Source organism: Microcebus murinus, chromosome 7, assembly GCF_040939455.1.
Source record: "Microcebus murinus isolate Inina chromosome 7, M.murinus_Inina_mat1.0, whole genome shotgun sequence".
Taxonomy (NCBI): Eukaryota; Metazoa; Chordata; class Mammalia; order Primates; family Cheirogaleidae; genus Microcebus; species Microcebus murinus.
This window is the reverse complement of record NC_134110.1, coordinates 59575682-59595630: the sequence shown is the minus strand read 5'-3', so window position 1 is coordinate 59595630 and position 19949 is coordinate 59575682. Positions and strand designations below refer to the sequence as shown.

The following is a 19949-nucleotide window of genomic DNA, read 5'->3' as shown; positions in this document are numbered from 1 at the left end:
TCCACAATCTTGGGATTGTTTGCAACAATTGCCATGTGCCAGCTGCGTTGCCATTCTCCGCTTACCTTCCCCAGGTGTGCTAGAAGATGGACTGTCCTCCAATGGTGTGCCCCGATCTACAGCACCAGGTGGAATATCCAACCCAGAGAAGAAGACGAACTGTGGGACCCAGTGCCCAAATCCCCAGAACCTCAGCTCAGGCCCTCTGACCCAGAAACAGAATGGCCTTCGGACCACAGAGGTAAGGTCCCAGCCACAGAATCGACTGGGGACTGGAGAATTGGGGGCAGGCGGGGGTTGCTTCAAGGCAGAGCCACCCAGAGGCTGTGTCCCTGGCAGAGGCTGCCTCCCAGGTTGGATGGCTCACCTTGGCAATGGAAATACTCCACCCTGCTATATAAAAATGGCTGCAAACCCCACCCTAACCCCAGCCTTTCCCCTGCCTGAGGGTTGCTGTTTTTTGTTGAATCAGGGGAAGCAGGTCTTTGATATTTGCACTCTAAAGGAAGTGTGTGTTGCTTACGTGCAGCTTTGTTGAAGGATCTCCTTTTCTGTGGCAGCTCTTACTGTCTTGATGTAAGGACTGTGCTGTTTAGAGGAATCAGACTTAGGCCAGTCAGCCGGCCACTGGCAGGGGTTGGCCAAGTGGGGAGTAGGCAGAAGAAGGGGAGAGACCAGCATGGTAGGAGACAAGCCTGGCATTTTGTCTCAGACCCTCCAACCAGGTGGGCACTGGAAGGGTCCCCAAGGGTTATAGCATTCTTATAGCAGAATGTGGTGACAGCATCATCCTAGACTGTTTGTTGGAGGGGAGGCAGGGCAGTGGTGTTCTTGTACCTGGCTGGCAACCTTTCTGATCCTTTCTTTCCTCCTAGAGCTATTGTTGGGGAGTGTTCATCCTGCTGCCCTTGGCTTCTCCCATGGGTACAGGAGGGCGCAGCCTGGAACGAATGCTCTCGGGAGGCCGGGCTCGGGGATCTGCAGTCTCTTTCTCCTGCTCAGAGCCTCCCTCCAACCTCCTCACCTTCCCTGTGCCCCATCCCTTCAAAGTCGACTGCTTACCCTGCGCTCCAAACCCGTTTTCTCCTGTCTCCTCCGTCAAAACTTACTGGTCCTGTCTGTCCCTTCAGGCCAGTGCCATGTGTTTTCTGAGGGTACAACTCATTATCCAATGATGGAATTCTTGCTCACGTCAATGAGTTGCCTTTCTAAGCTTTGGCCAGAAAACCTGTTGCAAATTCAGCTCTAAAGCTCACAGCTAAGGACCTTACAGAAATCACTTAATCTCTCAGAATCTCAGGATACAAGAGGGGAGTTAGGCAGATGGCGCCACAACCACTTAAATGAGACACTAGCAGTGGCCCTGAAGCCCTGAAGGTAAGGGGGGGGGGGTAGATGGGCGCGTAGTGGTGTCTTTCCTGCCTTGTGGGTCCTGTAATGTCTACTAGTTGCCATCTCCCAAGGCCATCTGGGCCTCACAGAACTGTGCGCAGAGCTTGGTGACTGCTCTAGCGCAGGCCCTGACATTTGTCCTCTAGTCTCCTGCCCACACGTGTGCCCCACCTTTTGAGCCAAGATGGGCCTCGGTGGGGAGGAGGCAGCTTCCCTGGTGGATGGCGTGATCCACGCACCTGTTCCCCACCTCACTTCCTGCCACCATCGTTCATCACTTTAAAATTGTGTTTTGCAGCTCAGCAAGTGCTTTTAGGCTTACTGGCTCATTAAGTCCTTCCAAGAGGATTGTGAAGTAAGCACTACCCCCATTTTATACACAAGGAAACTGAGGCTCATTTGATTGTGTGACATGAATAAGGCCACATAAGTGCTGGAGATAATTGTCAGTAACTTTAAATTGAAAAAGGTTGCTGTCAGAAAGGTAGAGCATGAGATCTTAAAGTACTTGTTTTAGAAGAATTATGTATTAGTCAACTATTCCCTCAACAGTGCTGCATAACAAAGCACATCAACATTCCGTGGCTTAAAAGAACTGTTTTCCCCTCTCATAGTCAGCTGCAACTCAAATAGGCCAGGCCTGCCTTGGGCTCCAGGCTCAGTCTATTTCATGTGCATTATTCTGGAAATCAGGCCAAGAGAGCAGAGCTCTCAGAGGTATGTTCTTCTCACGACTACGGCAGAAACTAGAGAGGGCAGAGCCAGACTGCTTGAACACTGTTCATGTCTCTGCTCACACCATACCTGCTAATGTCCTATCGGTCAAAGCAAGTCGAAGGACAAGCCCAACATTCAACAGAGAGGCACACTCCATCCAAAGTGGAGAGAGAGCAAAGAATGAGGAGCAATAGTGCAGTCTACCACAAATAACATGCATACAGAAAAAGGCAGAAGTCATAAGTTCAGTGAATTTTAATAAGCTGACACACCCATGGAACCATCGTGCAGGTAAAAATGTCGAACATTATCACCCACTCAGAAATGCCCTGTGCACTCCTCCCAGCCATGATACAACCTCTACAATGCAACCTTGCTTCTGACTGCTGGCATTGTAGATCAGTTGGGTTTATTTTTGAGACCTTTATAAATGGAATAATACAGTGTGTGTGTTTTTGTGTGTGGCTTCCTTTGCTCAGCATTATCCTTGTGAAAATCATCCATGTTGTTGTGAGTTGGGATAATTTTCTCATTTTCATTGTTATGTAAATTTCATTATATGAATTCACCACAATTTAACCATTTTACTGGATGGATATTTGGGCTGTTTCCAGTTGGGGACTATGGTGAACAATATAGCTGCTAACATTTGGGCATGTACCTAGGAGTTAAGTTGCTGGGTCATAGGATCGGGATATATTTGACTTTAGATATTGACAAATAGTTTTCCAAAGTGGTTATACCACTTTATACTCTAACCAGCAGTGGATGAATGTTCCAGCTATGGAAGATAAGAATTTAAAATCAGTTGGCTGTGCTTCGTCTATCTTCTTAAGGCCTGTAATAGCAACAATTGTGTGTGTTCTAGGTACAACACAGTACACTAAACACTTCATTGTATTGTCTTGCTTAATCCTCACAATAACCCTACAATGTGGATATTGTGGTCTCCAGTTACAGATGAGAATTGAGATTCAGACAGAGCTAAGGAAAGCACACCCCAATCTGGGAGCTCGTGGGACAGCTGAGATGGGGCTGGGCAAAGCTAGCTTCCACAGGGCTCCAGCAGCTGTAGAACCTGTGTCATAAGGGAGTGACAGCCACATACACCTGACCAACACAGCACCACTGAGCAGATGATCACATCCATAAGCAGTACAGGCAGCTTTTGTTTTTGCAGTTCAATGAACATGGCTGTGTTGTAACTATTTCCAAAATAAGACCAGGCAGCAGATTAACTTCAGTTTTCAGTGTTCAGACAATTGCTGAAGTTTATCAGTGGTCTTCAAATCCTGAGTCCTCAACAGTCCTTCAAAGGCCAAGGCAAAGGTTTTTCCATCTAAAGGTGTCTAAAGTATAAGTTTACAAGGCAAGTTTGCCTTTGATGAAAGCTTCTGTCAGCAGAGCTATCTCATACTAACACTCGGGCAGCCTCTCACCTGCCCAGAATCTGCCCAAAGAAAATAGTTTTCTTCCTGTTCTCTTCCTGGGCCTTTGATATACTGTCTCTTCCTAGTTTGTCTCTTATACTCTGGGCCAAAGCTCAGTATCCACTTGCTTTTTCTGTTCTTCCTTTGTACCCTCAAGGTGACCTAGCAGCATTTCACAGCAATTCGTTTGTGCATCATTCTTTGGCATTTTTCTAAAGCTTTCCTTCTCCAAAAGACCCCATTTCATGAAGCAGGCATCCTCAGCCACATGCCTACCGCAGTTACCCGTTCAGATTTACAAAACAAGTCTGTGTGTTCAAAGCAATCCTTAGGCCTGGAAAATTTCCTCATTAGTTCCTGTAACTACTCTTAAGATCCATTCATCAAGTGTTCACGGAGTGCCGTCGAGGTGCCAGGCACCATTCTAGTGCCAGGGATCCAGGAGGGGACGAGGCAGGCGTGGCGTTTGCTCTGAAGCCGCTGCGAGTTGTACTGGGGGTGAGCGTGGGGAGTCAGATAATATAGAATAAATAAGCAAAGCATTTATAGTCTCGAAATGGTGCTAGGAAGGAAAAAGAAAGTCACTAGGGGTAGCAACTACTCCATCTAACACAGATGCTGCTCCACAGTTCAAAGCACTTTCTGGGGGGGGGGGCACCTAATGTCGCTAATGACTGTGAGCAGCAACAACTCATGTTCTGGGCCTTTCTCCGCTTCATAGCTTCATAAACAAACCATCTTCCTTTTTTTTTCCTATTCCCTCTGGCCTCTGCCTTATGCCTGGTGTTAATAGGTGCTAACTGGCAAAAAGATTGTGGCAAAAATGATCTTTCACAAATTGGATCTGACTGTCTCTGGGGGGAGCTCTTTCTTTTTCTTTATTGCACCTTGATCTCCTCGATCACTTGAGGCCTTATTGACTCCACAGTGCCTGATAAATCACTGGCTCAGTCTCCTCCGCCCAGCTCCCTGCCTGAGCTCCACAGCAGCACGAGAGGCAGGCCTGTAGCTGCCTGTCTCCTCCTGCCCATCCGTTGTCCAGGAACTCTGGGCTGCCTCCAAACATTCACTCTTTAACAGGATATGCCATGTCCTTGGGCTTAGGTCTCTTGTTTTTTCCCCCTCCTAAACTGCCTCCTCAGGTATTCAGCTAGAGTAGAAATGTATATGTGGATATAGCTCTATGCAGACAAAAAGCTCCAAATATGTGGCTGGCCTCCCAAGGAGCCTTCATGCCTTCAGAAGCTGTGTATTTTCGAGTTGCTTTATTTTTTTATTTAAAAAAATTTTTTTTGAGACAGAGTCTCACTTTGTTGCCTGGGCTAGAGTGCCATGGCGTCAGCCTAGCTCACAGCAACCTCAAACTCCTGGGCTCAAGCAATCCTCCTGCCTCAGCCTCCCGAGTAGCTGGGACTATAGGCATGCGCCACCATGCCCGGCTAATTTTTTCTATGTATTTTTAGTTGTCCAATTAATTTGTTTCTATTTTTAGTAGAGATGTGGTCTTGCTCTTGCTCAGGCTGGTCTTGAACTCCTGACCTTGAGTGATCTGCCCACCTCGGCCTCCCAGAGTGTTAGGATTACAGGCCTTGAGATGCTTTATTATTCTTAGCAAAGGGACCAGACCGTGCTAAAGTAATTAGCTGATGGGCTTATTCTCAGCTAAGGAGCTTCCTCCCTCTGCCCTCCCTCCACCCCCCAGTGTCTGGCCCATCCTAGGAAAGACAGAGGAAGCCCCACAGAGATGGGAGACCCGATCAAGAAAGCAGCACAGGACCAGCTCAGAATTTCTCCTGGACAACAGTACCACGAGACATATCAGGGAAGAGTTTAGAAAGCAAACTAGAAAAACAGAAACAAGACATTAAACGGAGGCAGAGAACAAAAGAAACCACTGGGGAAAACCGAAGAGAGGGAAAGCTGTTAGAAGGGCACTTGTTTGCCTATCGGGTACAGGGAACACTCTTCTGGTGATGGGCACGCTAAAACCCCCCGCTTAAACATTATGCAAGGTATCCATGTAACAAAAAATGTGTACCCCGTTAATGTTTTGAAATAAAAAAAAAAAGCAGCAGCACTTTGGTGCACTCATTAGCTCAAGACTGGGAAAAGGGAAGGTATTTAGCAGTATAGGGATGTGCACCTATTTATTGCCCGCTGCCTGTTATGGAGATTTGCAAGATTCACTATTTATCTAAAGGTCTGTGGGAAAAGCAGTTCAATTAAAAGGCTCTCAAGGCAGAGCCCTCCTTCTTTATATTCTTCCCTTGACCTCTGAGCCCCCTTCAGGGCTATGCACCGGACAGGTGCTCGATAACCAGGTGTTGATTGAATGAGACAGTCCCGTAATTGGCTCAGATTAGAAAAGGTTTCCCATGGCTCAGACCTCACCCGTCCTGGCTCTGCACCACGGTCACAGAATGACTGTTTTCTCAGTTGCTTTTCTAAAGCAGGTTCTGCTGCCTTCCTAATGTTTGATCTTCTATCTGAGATTCAAGTTGAAAAGCAACAACCCCTTTTGGCACTTGGGGAAAACCCCTAGGCTGAGTGAGTCTAAATGAGAACTGGGCATAGAACAGTGGTCTGCACAGGATTTGCTCCAGGCTTGGAGGATTCTTGAGAGTTTTGCCTGAAGCATGGTCTGGCATTGGCTTCCCAGGCTAGCAGCTGGCCCTTGATGGAGTTGTTGAGATCGAATGTTCCCTGACTGACCTCGCATTGATGCCATAAAAATTCATAAAGCAGCAGCAAATAAATTCATGGACTTTTGGAACAAATAGAGGTTTTGTTATTGTCTTTCTCCATTTAGTAGGACCTGACTGAAAAGAAGTCAAATGAGTTGAGTTACAACTGACAAAGCTCAGGTCTTTAATCTTTGGAAAAGGAGGAGAGGAGGAAACTAACATTTTCAGAGTCCCTAGTATGTGCCAGGCACACTATATATAACATCATCTTTAACCCTCACGACCCCAAAATGTAAGAGGCATCATTCCCTACTTGGGAAAATAGAGGCTCAGGAACTAGGGATTCAGCCAACATGGCCCAGGGAGTAGTGATTTGGCTGTGTTAGAATTCAAACTCAGGTCTATCTGCCTCCAAACCCCATGTTCTTCCTTCCCATTACTTGAAACAACGGAGAATTTAGAGTGAGCTTCAGCAGATTTGTGGGAGGCTGGATGTAGGACCGTGGGCCACCATCTTTAGTTTGACTCACCACCTGTATTGACATTGGCCTTGGGCAAATTGCATTAGCCTGAGTGATTTCAGCTGCCTCACTGGGAAAGTGACCACAGTAACGTTCCCACTTGTCTCTCAGGGATGGTGCAAGGAACAATCAATCATGAACATGACTGACATTCTATAGGGAAGCCCTGGGACATTTAGGCAGAACAATGAAAACAATTGCCGTTCCCAGGGATTTTTCTCTCCCTTTCTTTCTGTCTTGAGACTTGCCTTCACACATGTATTCATCATCAAATTATTTACTGAGTGTCTGTTATGGGATAGGCACTAAGTTAGACTCTGGGGATACTGTAGTGAACAAAATAGACTAGATCTCTACTTTCTTGAAGTTTATAATCTGATGAGAAGGTAGGAAATAAGTAAACAAACAGATAAATGTAAAGTTGAAACTGTAGTTAAAGGCCAGGAAGTAAAGAGTATAGGGAGAAAGAATAACAGGCCCCTATGCTTATATGTGATCAGAAAACCCCTGAAAATCTCCCTAAGAAATTATTAGCTGTGATTCACTGTGGGGAAGGCACCAAAAGCCAGGAGCTAGGAAGCAAATGTTACTTTTCAATGTGGCCTTCTCTACTCTGCGAATTTCTTTTTATCATAATTATGTATTGTTTTTATAATTAAAAAATACTAATTATACGGAAAACATGGTGTCTCATAAATCATGATCTCAGTAAGCCTTGCTTTTCTTTGTTGTCTGCAAAGACTGTGAAAAGGTTCATACAATCCCATGTCAGATACAGATATATTTGTGGAGTCCAAGCAAAGCCAAGAACATCTCTTTGTTTCCATGTTGGGGAAAGTGAGAAAAGGCTAAGCAAAATGTAGCTGCAGTCTTGAATCCAGGTCTCTGTGGAGCAGCCAGGCTGTCCCCACCTCCACAGGGAACAGGCTGGATCATTGACTTCTGAACCCCAAGAGAAACAAATCCATCTGGGTTGGAGACTGCCAAGAAGTTATCACAGTCAATCTGGTTTCCCTTGAGAAATGGCAGCTAATACATTACTTTTAATTAAGAGGCAGTACCAAGAGGACTAAAATCTATAATTCACAGGGTATTAAAACTGCAGAAATTAAAATGAGGCAAGGAAGGAATAGAAAAGCTGTGAAACTAGGTGAGAAACAAGAAGTGGCCCATTAACAAGAGTCAATGGTGATAAAACTCACAAAACAAGAATATTAAAAGTAGAGGAAGGATTGAATTCACAGATAGCTTCATAAGAAAAAAGTGCCAAATAGGCCTCTCTCATCATCATATTGGGAACTAGAAGATTTTTTTTTAGCTAGTAATTGCAATAGGAACACATTTTCTTTTCCTGTCATTAAAAAAAGGGAGTGGGGTGTTAAAAGGTTTTGCTAGCTGAAAATCCCATCAGAAGGGAAAATATCTGTTGTGTAAAGTGTCACAGCCACTGAGGGACAAAATGGTGTAATTGTTCTTTGTATTTACATAGCTCTTTCCTCACTGGAGGGCAAAGAAACTCACTTCTCAGAACTTCTAGAGAAAATATCTGGCACTTTAGTTTTCTTTCTCATCTTCTTTTTCTCCCCCTCATTTGGGCTTGGAATCTAAGGTTTCCAAGTCATAACTAAATTGCTGCAACTTCCAACCTCCTGAATATTTTCACAGCTGTCAAAGGGGTGGGTGCCTTTGGTTAATGTCTCAGATTCAAAAGCTTCTCTTTTATAAAATGTTTCCAAGAAAACACATTGTTGTTCTAATTGTTTAATTTACATTGTGATTCTATTAATAAATTGCTTAATTTGCTAAATTTAATGCAATGCAATTATTTGAAAGTGGATTTGTTTATGGTTTGGAATCTTCTGCGCCCATAACTGGAGTATAAAACTCTGCTTTGTGCTATATCCATAATCGTATCTTTTATAGTTATTGTTGTTGTTGCTATTTAGAAGTAGCAGTAGTCATAGTTTCAGTAGAATGAGGTTTTAGATTGCAGGTTGCTATGTTTGACTGACATCATCTTTTGGCAAATAAAATTGATGCTAATAGCTATAGTTGGGGTGACTAATCATCCTGGTGTGCTGGGGCCTGAAGAGCTTTCTGGGATGTGAGACTTTTATTTTCAAAATGTATCAGTCCTGGATAAACAGGGAGAAAAGTTGGTCACTTTATCAATGCTATCTGATATACTTAATTCTACAAAAAAAAAAAAAAAAAAAAAAAAAACCAAAAAACCAGGCATGATTTTCCCATTTTGGGGGTAATGGAACTGAGACTCAAAGGTTAAAGCAACATGTCTTGTTACAGCTACCTGGTGACAAAGGCTTGCTCTAAATCCAGGTCTGTCTGGCCCCAAAGCTTGTGCTCTGAACGTTTCCATTGTGCAGGCTTGTGACACATAGATTTAAGAAATTGCCACATTGTGACTGGGATTACAATCATATATATTCTGTGAATTCCAGGAATTTTGTAGCCTTTGACTCTTTATTTAATGAGCTTGGAAATCCAACTACTGAATTTTTGCTTGGATTTTTAAGCTTAGAAATGCAGACTGGAATAGAGAACAGTGTGTCATCTTTAATAACCTTTTGTGACATCTTGCCAGCAAGCTTTTCTGAAGAAAAGCATTTCTGTAGTCTGGAAAGTTTACATTTCTATTCTGGAAAGTTCTGCCACTTCCTGCCACTTTGAGGGGTGTGCTGCCATCAACCTGGCTCACGTCAAAGACGGCTTCTGTGTCTCTCTCCCCTGCCTCAGTCCTCGGAGCTTTTTTTTTTTTTTTGAGACAGAGTCTCGCTTTCTTGCCCAGGCTAGAGTGAGTGCCATGGCGTCAGCCTAGCTCACAGCAACCTCAAACTCCTGGGCTCAAGCGATCCTCCTGCCTCAGCCTCCCGAGGAGCTGGGACTACAGGCATGCGCCACCATGCCCAGCTAATTTTTTCTATATATATCAGTTGGCCAATTAATTTCTTTCTATTTATAGTAGAGACGGGGTCTTGCTCTTGCTCAGGCTGGTTTTGAACTCCTGACCTCGAGCAATCCGTCCTCCTCGGCCTCCCAGAGTGCTAGGATTACAGGCATGAGCCACCTCGCCCGGCCTTCCTCGGAGCTTTTCTGTAATAAGGATGGAAGTCAGATGGAACTGGCCTTGCAGTGGCCACACATTTCTTTAGGAAGCAGAATTGTTGCCTTTTTTCATCTCTGTGTGTGCGCGTGTGATTAGCATGCATAAGGAAGTCCGATGTGAAGTGGGAAGATGAAGTAACTACTCTTAGGAAAAATGCCTTAAAGACAGGAGTTGGTCATAGATAGATACTCAGAGATGTCTAGTTTGAAGATTGTGAGACTTTATGAGCTCTCTGCTTTTGGGAAAAAATTAACTCCTAAGAATCTTTGCCAGCCCTGATGCCAGTTCAGGCTCGGAAGGTCTGAGTGTGAGACCGAACCCTAAACAGTGTTGCTTACTGGTCATTAAAGCAAGAGTCTGCTGACAAATGCAGTGTTCTCATTCATTCATCCATTCATTCGACCAAAGTTAAATTGAGAGCCTACTCTCCCTCAGAACTGCTCTAGGCACTGGGAACCCAAGGAAGAAAAAAATGAAATCCTATTTCATGAAATCAATAGATGAGGCACAGAGTCAAAATTATCCTTGGACATTCCTCAAATCACCCATAAAGTATTATCTTAGGTCATGTTCCCCAGAAGCAGAGCCTGAGATGAGGATTCTTGCGGAAGTATTGAAAACGTACGTACTCCAAGGTGAAATCTGCGCGGTAGTGGAGCAGGCAGGGCAGGGCAGGGGACCGAGTGCAGGGAACCTGTGAACTCCGCTGAACAGCTGCAGTCTGGCCTCGCCCTGATCCCACAGGGAGCCCTGGAGCACGCCTGGCATCATAGATTTATACCCCCTGGAGGCAAAAGGGCCAGACTTTTGTTTCCTTGACAATCAGTCATTGGCTATGGGCCTCTCCAGGAATTAGGGTGTGACCTCCTGGCATCCCTGGCTCCAATCTGGTGAGGGCAATTCTCCAAAGCAGGTTGCTGTGCGAGCAGTTAGCAGCCAACCCTCAGGACCTGCGCCTCTGCTCGGTGGAGTCAAGGGCCTATGGAGAGGGGCGTCACCAGCAGCTACACAGGCACACAGGATTTATGTGACACACCAGAAACCAATTGTAAACAAATACAGCAGAACAACTTATTTTTCTCCAGTGGTGCCAGAGTCCACCATTCCTGGGGGTGCACGGCGGAGGAAGTAGTTGGCTTGTGTTCGGGGGCCATGGTGTATGAAAAATGTGCATCTCCCGACACCCAGCACGCGAAGATGCTCACACCGTAAGGGTTGCTCCCGCGGGACCTGAGACGGACTCTGTTTCCAGGAAGCAGACTGAGTGACGTCATTATACGGGCTGTTTGGTAGGAAGTGCCCTTGGGGTCATCCAGGGGGCGCTCTGGAGCTAAACCGCTTGTGGGGACAACTGGAGGCTGTTTGCTGGCTGCTCTCCCTGCAGCGGGTATTGGCAGTCCAGCCACTGCTGGACACGACCCACAGGCTCACCTTGTGCTCGTTCCCAGCGCACAGTCCTTGAGTGGAAGGGGTGTCGCCCCTCGCTAGTTAATGTTGTTTTCTATTTGGGGGGAGTGGGGGCGGGGATTGGGCACATAAGCTTTAATATTTAATGTTAATTCTGGACCTTTATCACTGGTTTATCTTCACTTAGAAGTGGATACTTTCCTTTTTAAGTTTTATTTTATTCTTGTTTAGTGACAAGCATTACCTTATTTAAATCTTAAAATAACCTTCTAAGGTAGATAATATTATTATTTCCTATTTTATAAATGAGCATTAGAGAGGTTAGAAAAAATTTGCCCATAGTGAAATTATATAGCCAGGATTTGAACCAAAGTCTGTCTGACTCCAAAGCTCAAAAACGTAACTGCTCTGCTAAAGCCAACTATGAAAACTTTCACGTTACTCTTTGATGGACCTTAGCTATTAATAACTAATTCATTCATTTGATAATGTTTTAAGCCAGGCTCTATGTTGGGTTGGTATTAGAGATCCATCAGAGAAACCTCTGAAACAGAGCTTATGTGTATGTGTTCTTTTTTTTTTTTTTTTTGTTTTCCTCCTCTCCAAGTATGTGTATGTGTTCTTGTGGGTCATTCTTCCTGTCTGTGTGTGTGTGTGTGTGAGTATGTGCAACAACCTCAAGAGATTAATTCAAATTCAAGGGCCTTTGGCAATTTCCTAGTAACTCAATGCACTGGTTTTAAATTTTCCAACAGGCTAAAAGAGATACTAAGAGAATGTCTGCAAAAGAAGTCACCATTAATGTTACAGACAGCATCCGACAGATAGACAAAAGTCGAAGAATCACAAAGAACTGTGTCAACTAGCAGTGTCCATATAGAAAGTGGACGGACTTCTCTGTTGCTCTTCACAATCCTGGATCCTATCAAGGAAGCTTGAGGAAGTGGATGCTCCTTGCTGAACCTGAACGCTGCTGAGTGCCTTGAGAGACTGTCTTACCTGGCAGCAAAAAGCTGCCTGAGTTGTTGGGACCTTCTGAGCCTCCTGTTTATCATGTAAATATATTGGCACAGTGCTCACGAATGCTAATAAACTGCAGATGTGCAGTTCAGTTTGCCTCTTTCCAACTCCTGTCACAGGGTCAGGTGTAAAAGAGCTAATATTACACATCAGTTTATGAGGCAGAGAAAAGCAGGAGGAGTGGGTTTCCTGGATGAAAGATCCGCATCTTAGCACTAAAGCTCTCCTGGCCACAAAGGTGTGTTCGGTTTCAGGCAAGCTTATTCTTTCCTTTTTTCTTTTTAAATACCACCATCTCCAAACTTACCATGTTCACTGAAAAGCTGGCTTTCACCCAACTCTAAATGCAGATACACGAGATGTCAAGAAACAGGAAAACTCCCTGTTATCCTTGTTTCCTTAGCTCTTGGTATGAGATCAGATCCAGTTCCTCACGCACTAGCTCTGCCACACCCATGGCGGGTCTTTGGGAGGTCTCTGCGATGCAGTCACACCTGCTCCTTGTATGCCTGGAAAGTCTTCCAAGCTGGCACCCATGTTGGCCTCCAGACCATAATGTCACCATCCTTGTGGCCAAACTAGAATGTCCCTCAAGGCTTAGCCAGATGTGGCAGTTTTTCATAGCTTTCCAGTCCCCTGTGCTTGTCTTCTTGAGCGTTCTCCCTCTGCACGTGGGTTATTTGCAATTGTCAATCAAAGGCTGGACACTGCTTGTGTGAGGGAGATAACCAGGGAAGCAGCACACACAGCTTCCCCTTGGCTTGTATGTACACAGCCTGAGGACTATGTCATTTTGGCACTTGCAACGAAATCACTTTAGAAAGCCAGTGCCCAGTTGATGTGTATTCACATTGACATTAGATTGATGTGCACTACATTAGAAATCAGGTAGCTGACACAGAAAAAGCAAGTTTTGATAGGAATAATTTTCTACCATTTCTTTAAACATGTTCAACTGGAAGTATTTTCTTCCAAAATAATATAGCATGATTTTTAAAGGACTGTTAACATGCCTGGGGTTGGGAAAGGTAGGACTAAAGTTGTACCAAACTATACCAATAAACTCCATGTATAGCAGAAATAGGCAGCCTGATGGTGTGTGTTTATGTAACATAGTTCAGAGAACTGACATACAGGTTGAAAGTCAGATATGCAACCTCCTTATCTGCTAACTCTGTCATTCCTCCAACACAAGTGATTAGTGTCTTTTTTTTTCCTTCCTTCCTTCCTTCCCTCCCTACCTCTTGCCTTCTCCCCTTCTTTCCCTCCCCCATTCCTTCCATGGGTAGATTGTATATTTATTCATTAAACAATAAATTTCCACCCTATGCCAGACACTATGCAGATATTGAGGGGTTTGGAGTCTGGTCAGTCATGACTGTATATTCTGAATCTACCAGTGACTTTACAACTAGGAGACTGACTTAGACCCTAGGGTACAGCATGTTTTGTGAATTGCTCTGCAGTGAAATCTCACTTTTATATTCAGGGAAGGTTTATCTTAAACTGGGTGTTCTCCTAATCAATGGATAAGCCTTTACCATACACATAACTACAGTTTTCCTAAACTTTTATCATTTTGTGATTCCTTTAGAAAGGGCTTTTGGGGAACTTAATGTTCTAAAAAAATGTTTTTAATAATAATAAAATAAAATAAAAGCAAAACCTGTGACTCCTGTGCCCCCACTGGCGTTACTCGGCAGGAGCCCCCAACTGCTAGTGGTTGGCAATGATCCTGCAAGTTCAAGGGCTCTTCCCAGGGCATGTGCATTTAGTGCGAGGTGTTCCTTTGCCAGGTACTGGGCCTGGCTTCTCTTTACAGCTTTGTTGCTGCACCAGTTCACTGCTGCATGTTGTCTGGAATTTATCACCTTGAAAAGGTGTCTCTGCTTTATATAGAAACGGTTTCCCACTCTGGGAAGGAAGTGCCAAAGGCACAGGATCTGGCCCTCCCCAGAACAACCTGGATTTCACCAAGACAGTGACCAGAAGTTAAACCACGTTACTGAAAATTCATCCGGCAATTTTTTCGTATGTGTATAAGACAAACTGATTCTTACTATCCTATTAGGATAACACTTTTCATCGCAAAGTTTGTGTCAATAAAATCATTAATTTCAAACATACCTGGGTGGTTATAGAGAATCTTTACTGGAACCTTAAATTTGTATATAGAGCTGTTTAGACTCTTTTTTTTTTTTTTTAATGAAGGCCTTTTACATAAGTGATACTGCCTTGTGAAGTAGGTAAGGAGAATGCGGTTAGTCCCATTTTACACTTGTGGAAGTATCTATAGGTAGTCCACCCTGCTAGTAAGTGGTGGTGCAGGGATTCAAGTGAGGGCGTCCTGCCTGCGAGTCAGGTGCTTCCCCCGCACACGCGCCTCCATGGCAGGACGGGCTGGCGTGGCTGCGAGTCTAAGCCATTTGCAGGGGAATGTGATGGGGCCTAAGACTGGGCCGAGCTCAAGTCTCAGAGGGCCATTTGGGTAACTGGAGAAGCCCACAGAGAGAAGATTGGACAGGGCCAGCAGAGATTGGAGAGGGCCACTGAGCTCTCAGGGGATTTGGGGTTGGTCCACGCTCACCTGTCCCTTCAGAGAGGGTGATCCTGACCTGGTGTGAGAGGGCAGCTTCAGTGGACGTCTGAGCACGCAGAAGGGACTTTACAATTCAAAGGAGATGGAAGCTGCACCTCTTGGAATAACTGCTTAGACCTAAAAATGGAGGAAGTCAGGGACCATCCCTGCTGCTGCTATGCCCTGAACAGTCGTGGATGTGGAGGTAAAAGACTGTACCCTTTCCCTTTTCCCCACTGCCCACCTCCATGGAGCTCCCCACACCCTGTCCCCACCTCCCAGCCTTCCCCAACACACTCCTTCCTGCAGGCCCTGCCTGAGCCCCACTAACCTTCATCTGTTTATGGTCCTCGCTAGCCCTACTTGTGGGCTGCCTGCAGAAATGCATGCCATCCCTCCTTGCTCCTCTAGGCAGGGCTTACGACACTGGCAGCTCCTCTACTGAAACCAGATGACAGACTGCTTAGTTTGTCTGTCCCTGTGTTAACACTTGGGAATGTCACATAAAAAGCCAGCTCCAGCAGAGACTCCTAGTTTAGAACTCCAATATCCATCCTCCCCTTCTTCCTTAGCTGGGCACATGTCCACTTAGAATAAAGATTATACTTTCCAGCCTCCCGTGCTGCTAGGAGAAATCAGCTAGGAGATTCTTAAGTTTTTTGGGTTTTACAACTCCGTTCTTGGCTACAAGGGTAAGATGGAGTTGAAAAAGTTTTGGGGGGAATAGTGTCAATCAAGAGAACTATTTTGGACCCATTAAGTATGAAATATCCAGGTGGAGGTGTCTAAGAGGCAGCTGGACACATCTGTATAAAGGTCAGGGGTTTTTGGTCAGGGATGGAGAGAGGAATTTGGGAGTCATCAACACACAGAGGTATTTAGTGGCACAGGAATCATTAATAATTTATCTGAGGAGGAGCTAGAGAGGAGATCCGGGACTGTGCCAGGAGGCACTCCAACATTCAGGGAGTTAGTGGTGGAGGAAGAGTCAGCAGAGGCTACTGAGAAGTGGTGAGAGAGTTAGGAAGAAAACTGGAGCTCGTGCACTGAAGCCAAGATAGAAAAATGTTTCAGGAAGGAGAAATGGTCAGTCGTGGTAAGTGCCGCCCATGGGTTAAATCATGAGAGATCAGAGATGTGACTATAGCTAGTACCAAGAAGCTTACTGGTGACCTTGACAAGAGCAATTCCAGTGGAAGGGTGGCACAGAGGTCATCTGGGTGGGCCCTAATTCACTATGACTGTTGCCCTTAGTTAGGACAAACATAGCAGGGAAGACACAAGGAGAAAACAGGCATCTACAGGGCAAGGAAAGAGGCCTCAGAAGAAACCAGCCTTGATGTCAGACTTTCAGCCTCCAGGAATGTGAGAAATAAATTTCTGTTTTTTAAGCCAATCAATTGATGGTGTTTTGTTATGGCAGCCCCTAACAAACTAATGCAATGCCCTAGAAAAATATTTGCATATTTTTACAAAGCAGGTATTTGTGGAACAGTATTCAGACTTTTAGAACTTGTTCCATAGGAGCCAGAATGACAGAGGACAAAAGAACACAGGACTGCAGCAGACACTACAATGCGTCTACCTTTCCCTCAATCCCTTTAGTCACCCATCTGACATCCAACAATAGCACTTCCTTGGCCTGGGGCTCTATCTTGCTGCTCCCAGGTCAGGCGTGGCCAGGGCATTGATGCTAGTGGTGCTTATTCACCTCTCTCTCCATCCCAGCACCTGTCAGTCAGTGGCTGCTGGGAGCTCCCTCGATCTTGGATGGGGTAATGCTCAGAAATGCGCTTTCTACGAGCTCCTAGAGTTTTCCCAGCTGTATTAAGCTCCAGGTACCCAGAGGGTAGCTGATTTATTTGCTGAATGATTCTCTGATTAATTTCTAGGGTTGATGCCTTGCTGTCGTCAAAGGCTTCAGTAGGAAAGCATCCTGGCTCCTCTCTTTTTTATTATCACGGTTGAACATCATCTTTTCCAAAACCCTGTTTTCACCAGTAGATAGTCCTCCCCCTTCTCCCTTGCATGGGATATACATTCTGCTGCCACCGATTTATAACTAACTCTTCTGTTTATGTATATTGTAACACAATTTTAAAAGAGACATTAAGACCAATAAATAAATAAATAGATGCTCTATTTTGTTTCAGAGGGACTCTCTGATATATCCTAGATACAAGAAGTAACTTGGAAAGGAGCACCAAAAGATATCTTAACAAAAGTCACAAACTATGTGCTTTCAAGGGACAAGTGGGTGATACAAATGAATTTTGTAGACCACTGGGAGTAGTGGGACCTGGGATGAGAGGGAACATGTATGTCACACTTAAGGGTACTACAGCCTGGAAAAAGAAAAAGCTTGGCAGGACAAACAATTGCACCAAGATTCTGTGACCCATTCTATAGGTTCACAATTGGACTTGTTCAAGGAACATTTGTAGATTCCCAAGTGGTGATATCTGATAACTCTTATAATTGGTTTTGCCAAAGTATTTTTGCTATTTGGACTTGTTCCACCCAGAGAACCCCTCTCCTTAAATGTGTGTGCCCGCCCCTGACTCACGTGCTCCAGTGAGGATCCCATAGCAAGCACAGGTCAGGAACGGATGCCAGGGAAAACAATTGAGCCTTGCAGTGGGCCAGCCAAGTGCCACGTCTCACTCTCCCCAGTGAAGAAAGACATTTGCATTAGTTTGAAAGGAAATACAAGACTTCATAATTAGTTGTTGCTTAGAATGCCAGAAAAGTCTCCAGCTGTCAGCGAGCGGGGGCTGCTCGCCAGCTCCGTTTCATGACTTCGAATTTCCTGACCTCTGATCCCACTACTCCAACTGCAGCCACTCTGTAGGGTCACCAATACTCTGATTGCAAAATTCAATGATACCATTTAAATTCTTAGCCTGCTCGACCTCTCTGCATCTGTTTCTTGTCAATGTCCTTCGCAAAAGTTCTACCTTTGCATTTGGAGATGCTACCCCGCCTTTTGGTCACCGCCATATCTCTGATTCTACTGTTTGTCTGTCTCCTCTTCAGCTTCCTCTTTCTCCACCTTCCCCTTAAATGTTGGTATTCCTCAAGGTTCCCTTTTCAACCTTTCCTCTTCAGACTCTACCTAATTTTCCTGGACAAGCTCCTCTGATCTCATGGCCTCAACAGTTTATATCCCAGGTCTACTCTCTATCCCAAGCACCTAAAGCGTATTTCCAAATGACTGCTGGAAACCTCCACCGGGACGGCCTGCCTGGCAGGGATTTGCTACCAGCCTCCAAACCCATCCCCTTCCTTCCTGGGCTGTATTTCCCAGGCTCACTTACAAAGAGCTCCTCAACTATTTTGTCAATATTTAATTCTCCTTAAATTACTTCAAACTGTTTCCACAATTTGAATTATTGATATTATGGTGTCCCATGGGATTTTTATACTTAATTCTCCTGGGAATATGGAACTATTAAAGGAACTGGCATGATCAGAGAGTGGATATCCTAGGGGTTTTTTTGCTCAGCAGAGAGCTAAGTCTAGGCACTTATGCCAGAGTGAGCTTTGCAGTTTTAGTTTCTGAGCTTGGTGATCTCCAGGTGGAACTCTAAAAGGAAAAGGAGTAAATTATATTGCTTTTTCTAATGCAAATGTCCCTTTTCATAACATTGCCATGTGCCTGGGAGATCACTGAAAATGTATTTGCCTTTTTAATTTTATTTCACTATCCATAAAGTATCTCCTTCTGTTCTAACAGCTAAATCAGCCAGGGGATGGCTTGAGAAGCCAGGCTGGAGAAGCAGGCAACCTGGAAAAACACAGGGAACACAGGCTTCCAGTGAATCCTAACTTGACATCTTACAGCTGTGTGCCCTGGGGCGAGGCTCACTTCCTGTCAATAGAAATAAATAACAGCATCTTTCTGAGGGTGTATTGTGAGGCTTAGGGGAGATAACAAATGCGGATAACATGGTGTCTGCCACATGATCATGACCGTTGTCTTGTGTCCAGGCGCTTCACACACCATCTCCAATCAAACACACAACCCTGCCAGGTGAACCACTTTGCAGATGAGGAAGCAGACTTAAAGGTCCAAGGTCACACAGCTACTAAATGGCACAGTTGGGATTTGAACTCACATTTGTCTATAAAAACCCATGCTCTGTCCACAGCACCATCAGCAAGTGCTCAATAAATGTTATTTCCTTCCCGTCATGATGGATGGCAAGTAACCTCACAGCCCTTTTTATAGCATTGTTATCTCAGCACTTCTAACTACTGTCAGTGCCAATCCTGGATCAATTACAGCACTCCAGTTGCAAATTTGTGAAATTTCACTTTGTTTCTTTTAACTTTTTTTGTTAATAGCAACAAAGCAGTAGCAGTCTTTTGAGTTGTGCCACAATATTAAAATTCCTTTGAAGGTAACACTAATAAATTTGGGGCGGAGGTTTGTGTTAGGTCCGGGGGGGGGGGGAGAGAGAGAGAGAGAGAGAGATGAAGCCTCATGTGTAGCAAAATGCTATTTATTTTAAGCATCTGGGTGCACATGGGTGGAGGCGAAAAAGCATCCATAGTGAGGGAGCAGAAAGCCTTGGGTTTTACAGAGGGTTTCTTAGGGAGTGTGAGTACCTGAGCTAGAACAGCCACTGCAATAAAAATTTTTTTTAAAACATCCAATTTCTGGGACCCCTACATCAGTCTCATCCTGATCCTGTAGAGATAAGGAAGGAGGGTAGTTCCATCCTTATCAGGGGGGAGAGGAATGCCGCAGCTGTCTGTTAGATTTTACAACCTCTGGGGACTCTCCAGACTCCTGCAGCTATTGCTTCACAAACCTCAGTTTTCCTTTAACCACATTCCATCCTATACATACTTTTCTTCCCAACTGGAACAAACCTAACACTAACAAACCTAACACTAGAATGCATTGCAAACCTAAACACTGTAGTTCTATTACAGCAATCACTCCCGTCTTTGTTCTAGAGGAGCAAAGTGAAGGCCCGAGCTAGCTGGGTCCCCCAGGAGAAAGGAAATGCGAATACAGAGGGTAGCACCATGTCTTGTACTCAGTGGCCTCTCAGCCATTGCTCATGG

General features: G+C 44.8%; 1 protein-coding gene across 2 annotated transcripts in view; it reads left to right on the top strand.

Moving 5' to 3' along the window:
• The window catches only part of BAALC (BAALC binder of MAP3K1 and KLF4), a 72652-nt gene extending 58233 nt beyond the window's left edge, over positions 1–14419 (top strand). For both annotated transcript variants that reach the window (XM_012784310.3, XM_076005106.1), the window contains 2 exons: positions 75–241; positions 12031–14419. In XM_012784310.3, coding sequence (XP_012639764.1) covers positions 75–241; positions 12031–12141 — 278 coding nt within the window. In that variant the 3' untranslated portion in view covers positions 12142–14419. The remainder of the gene's footprint in view (positions 1–74; positions 242–12030) is intronic.
• The last annotated feature ends 5530 nt before the right edge of the window (positions 14420–19949 follow it).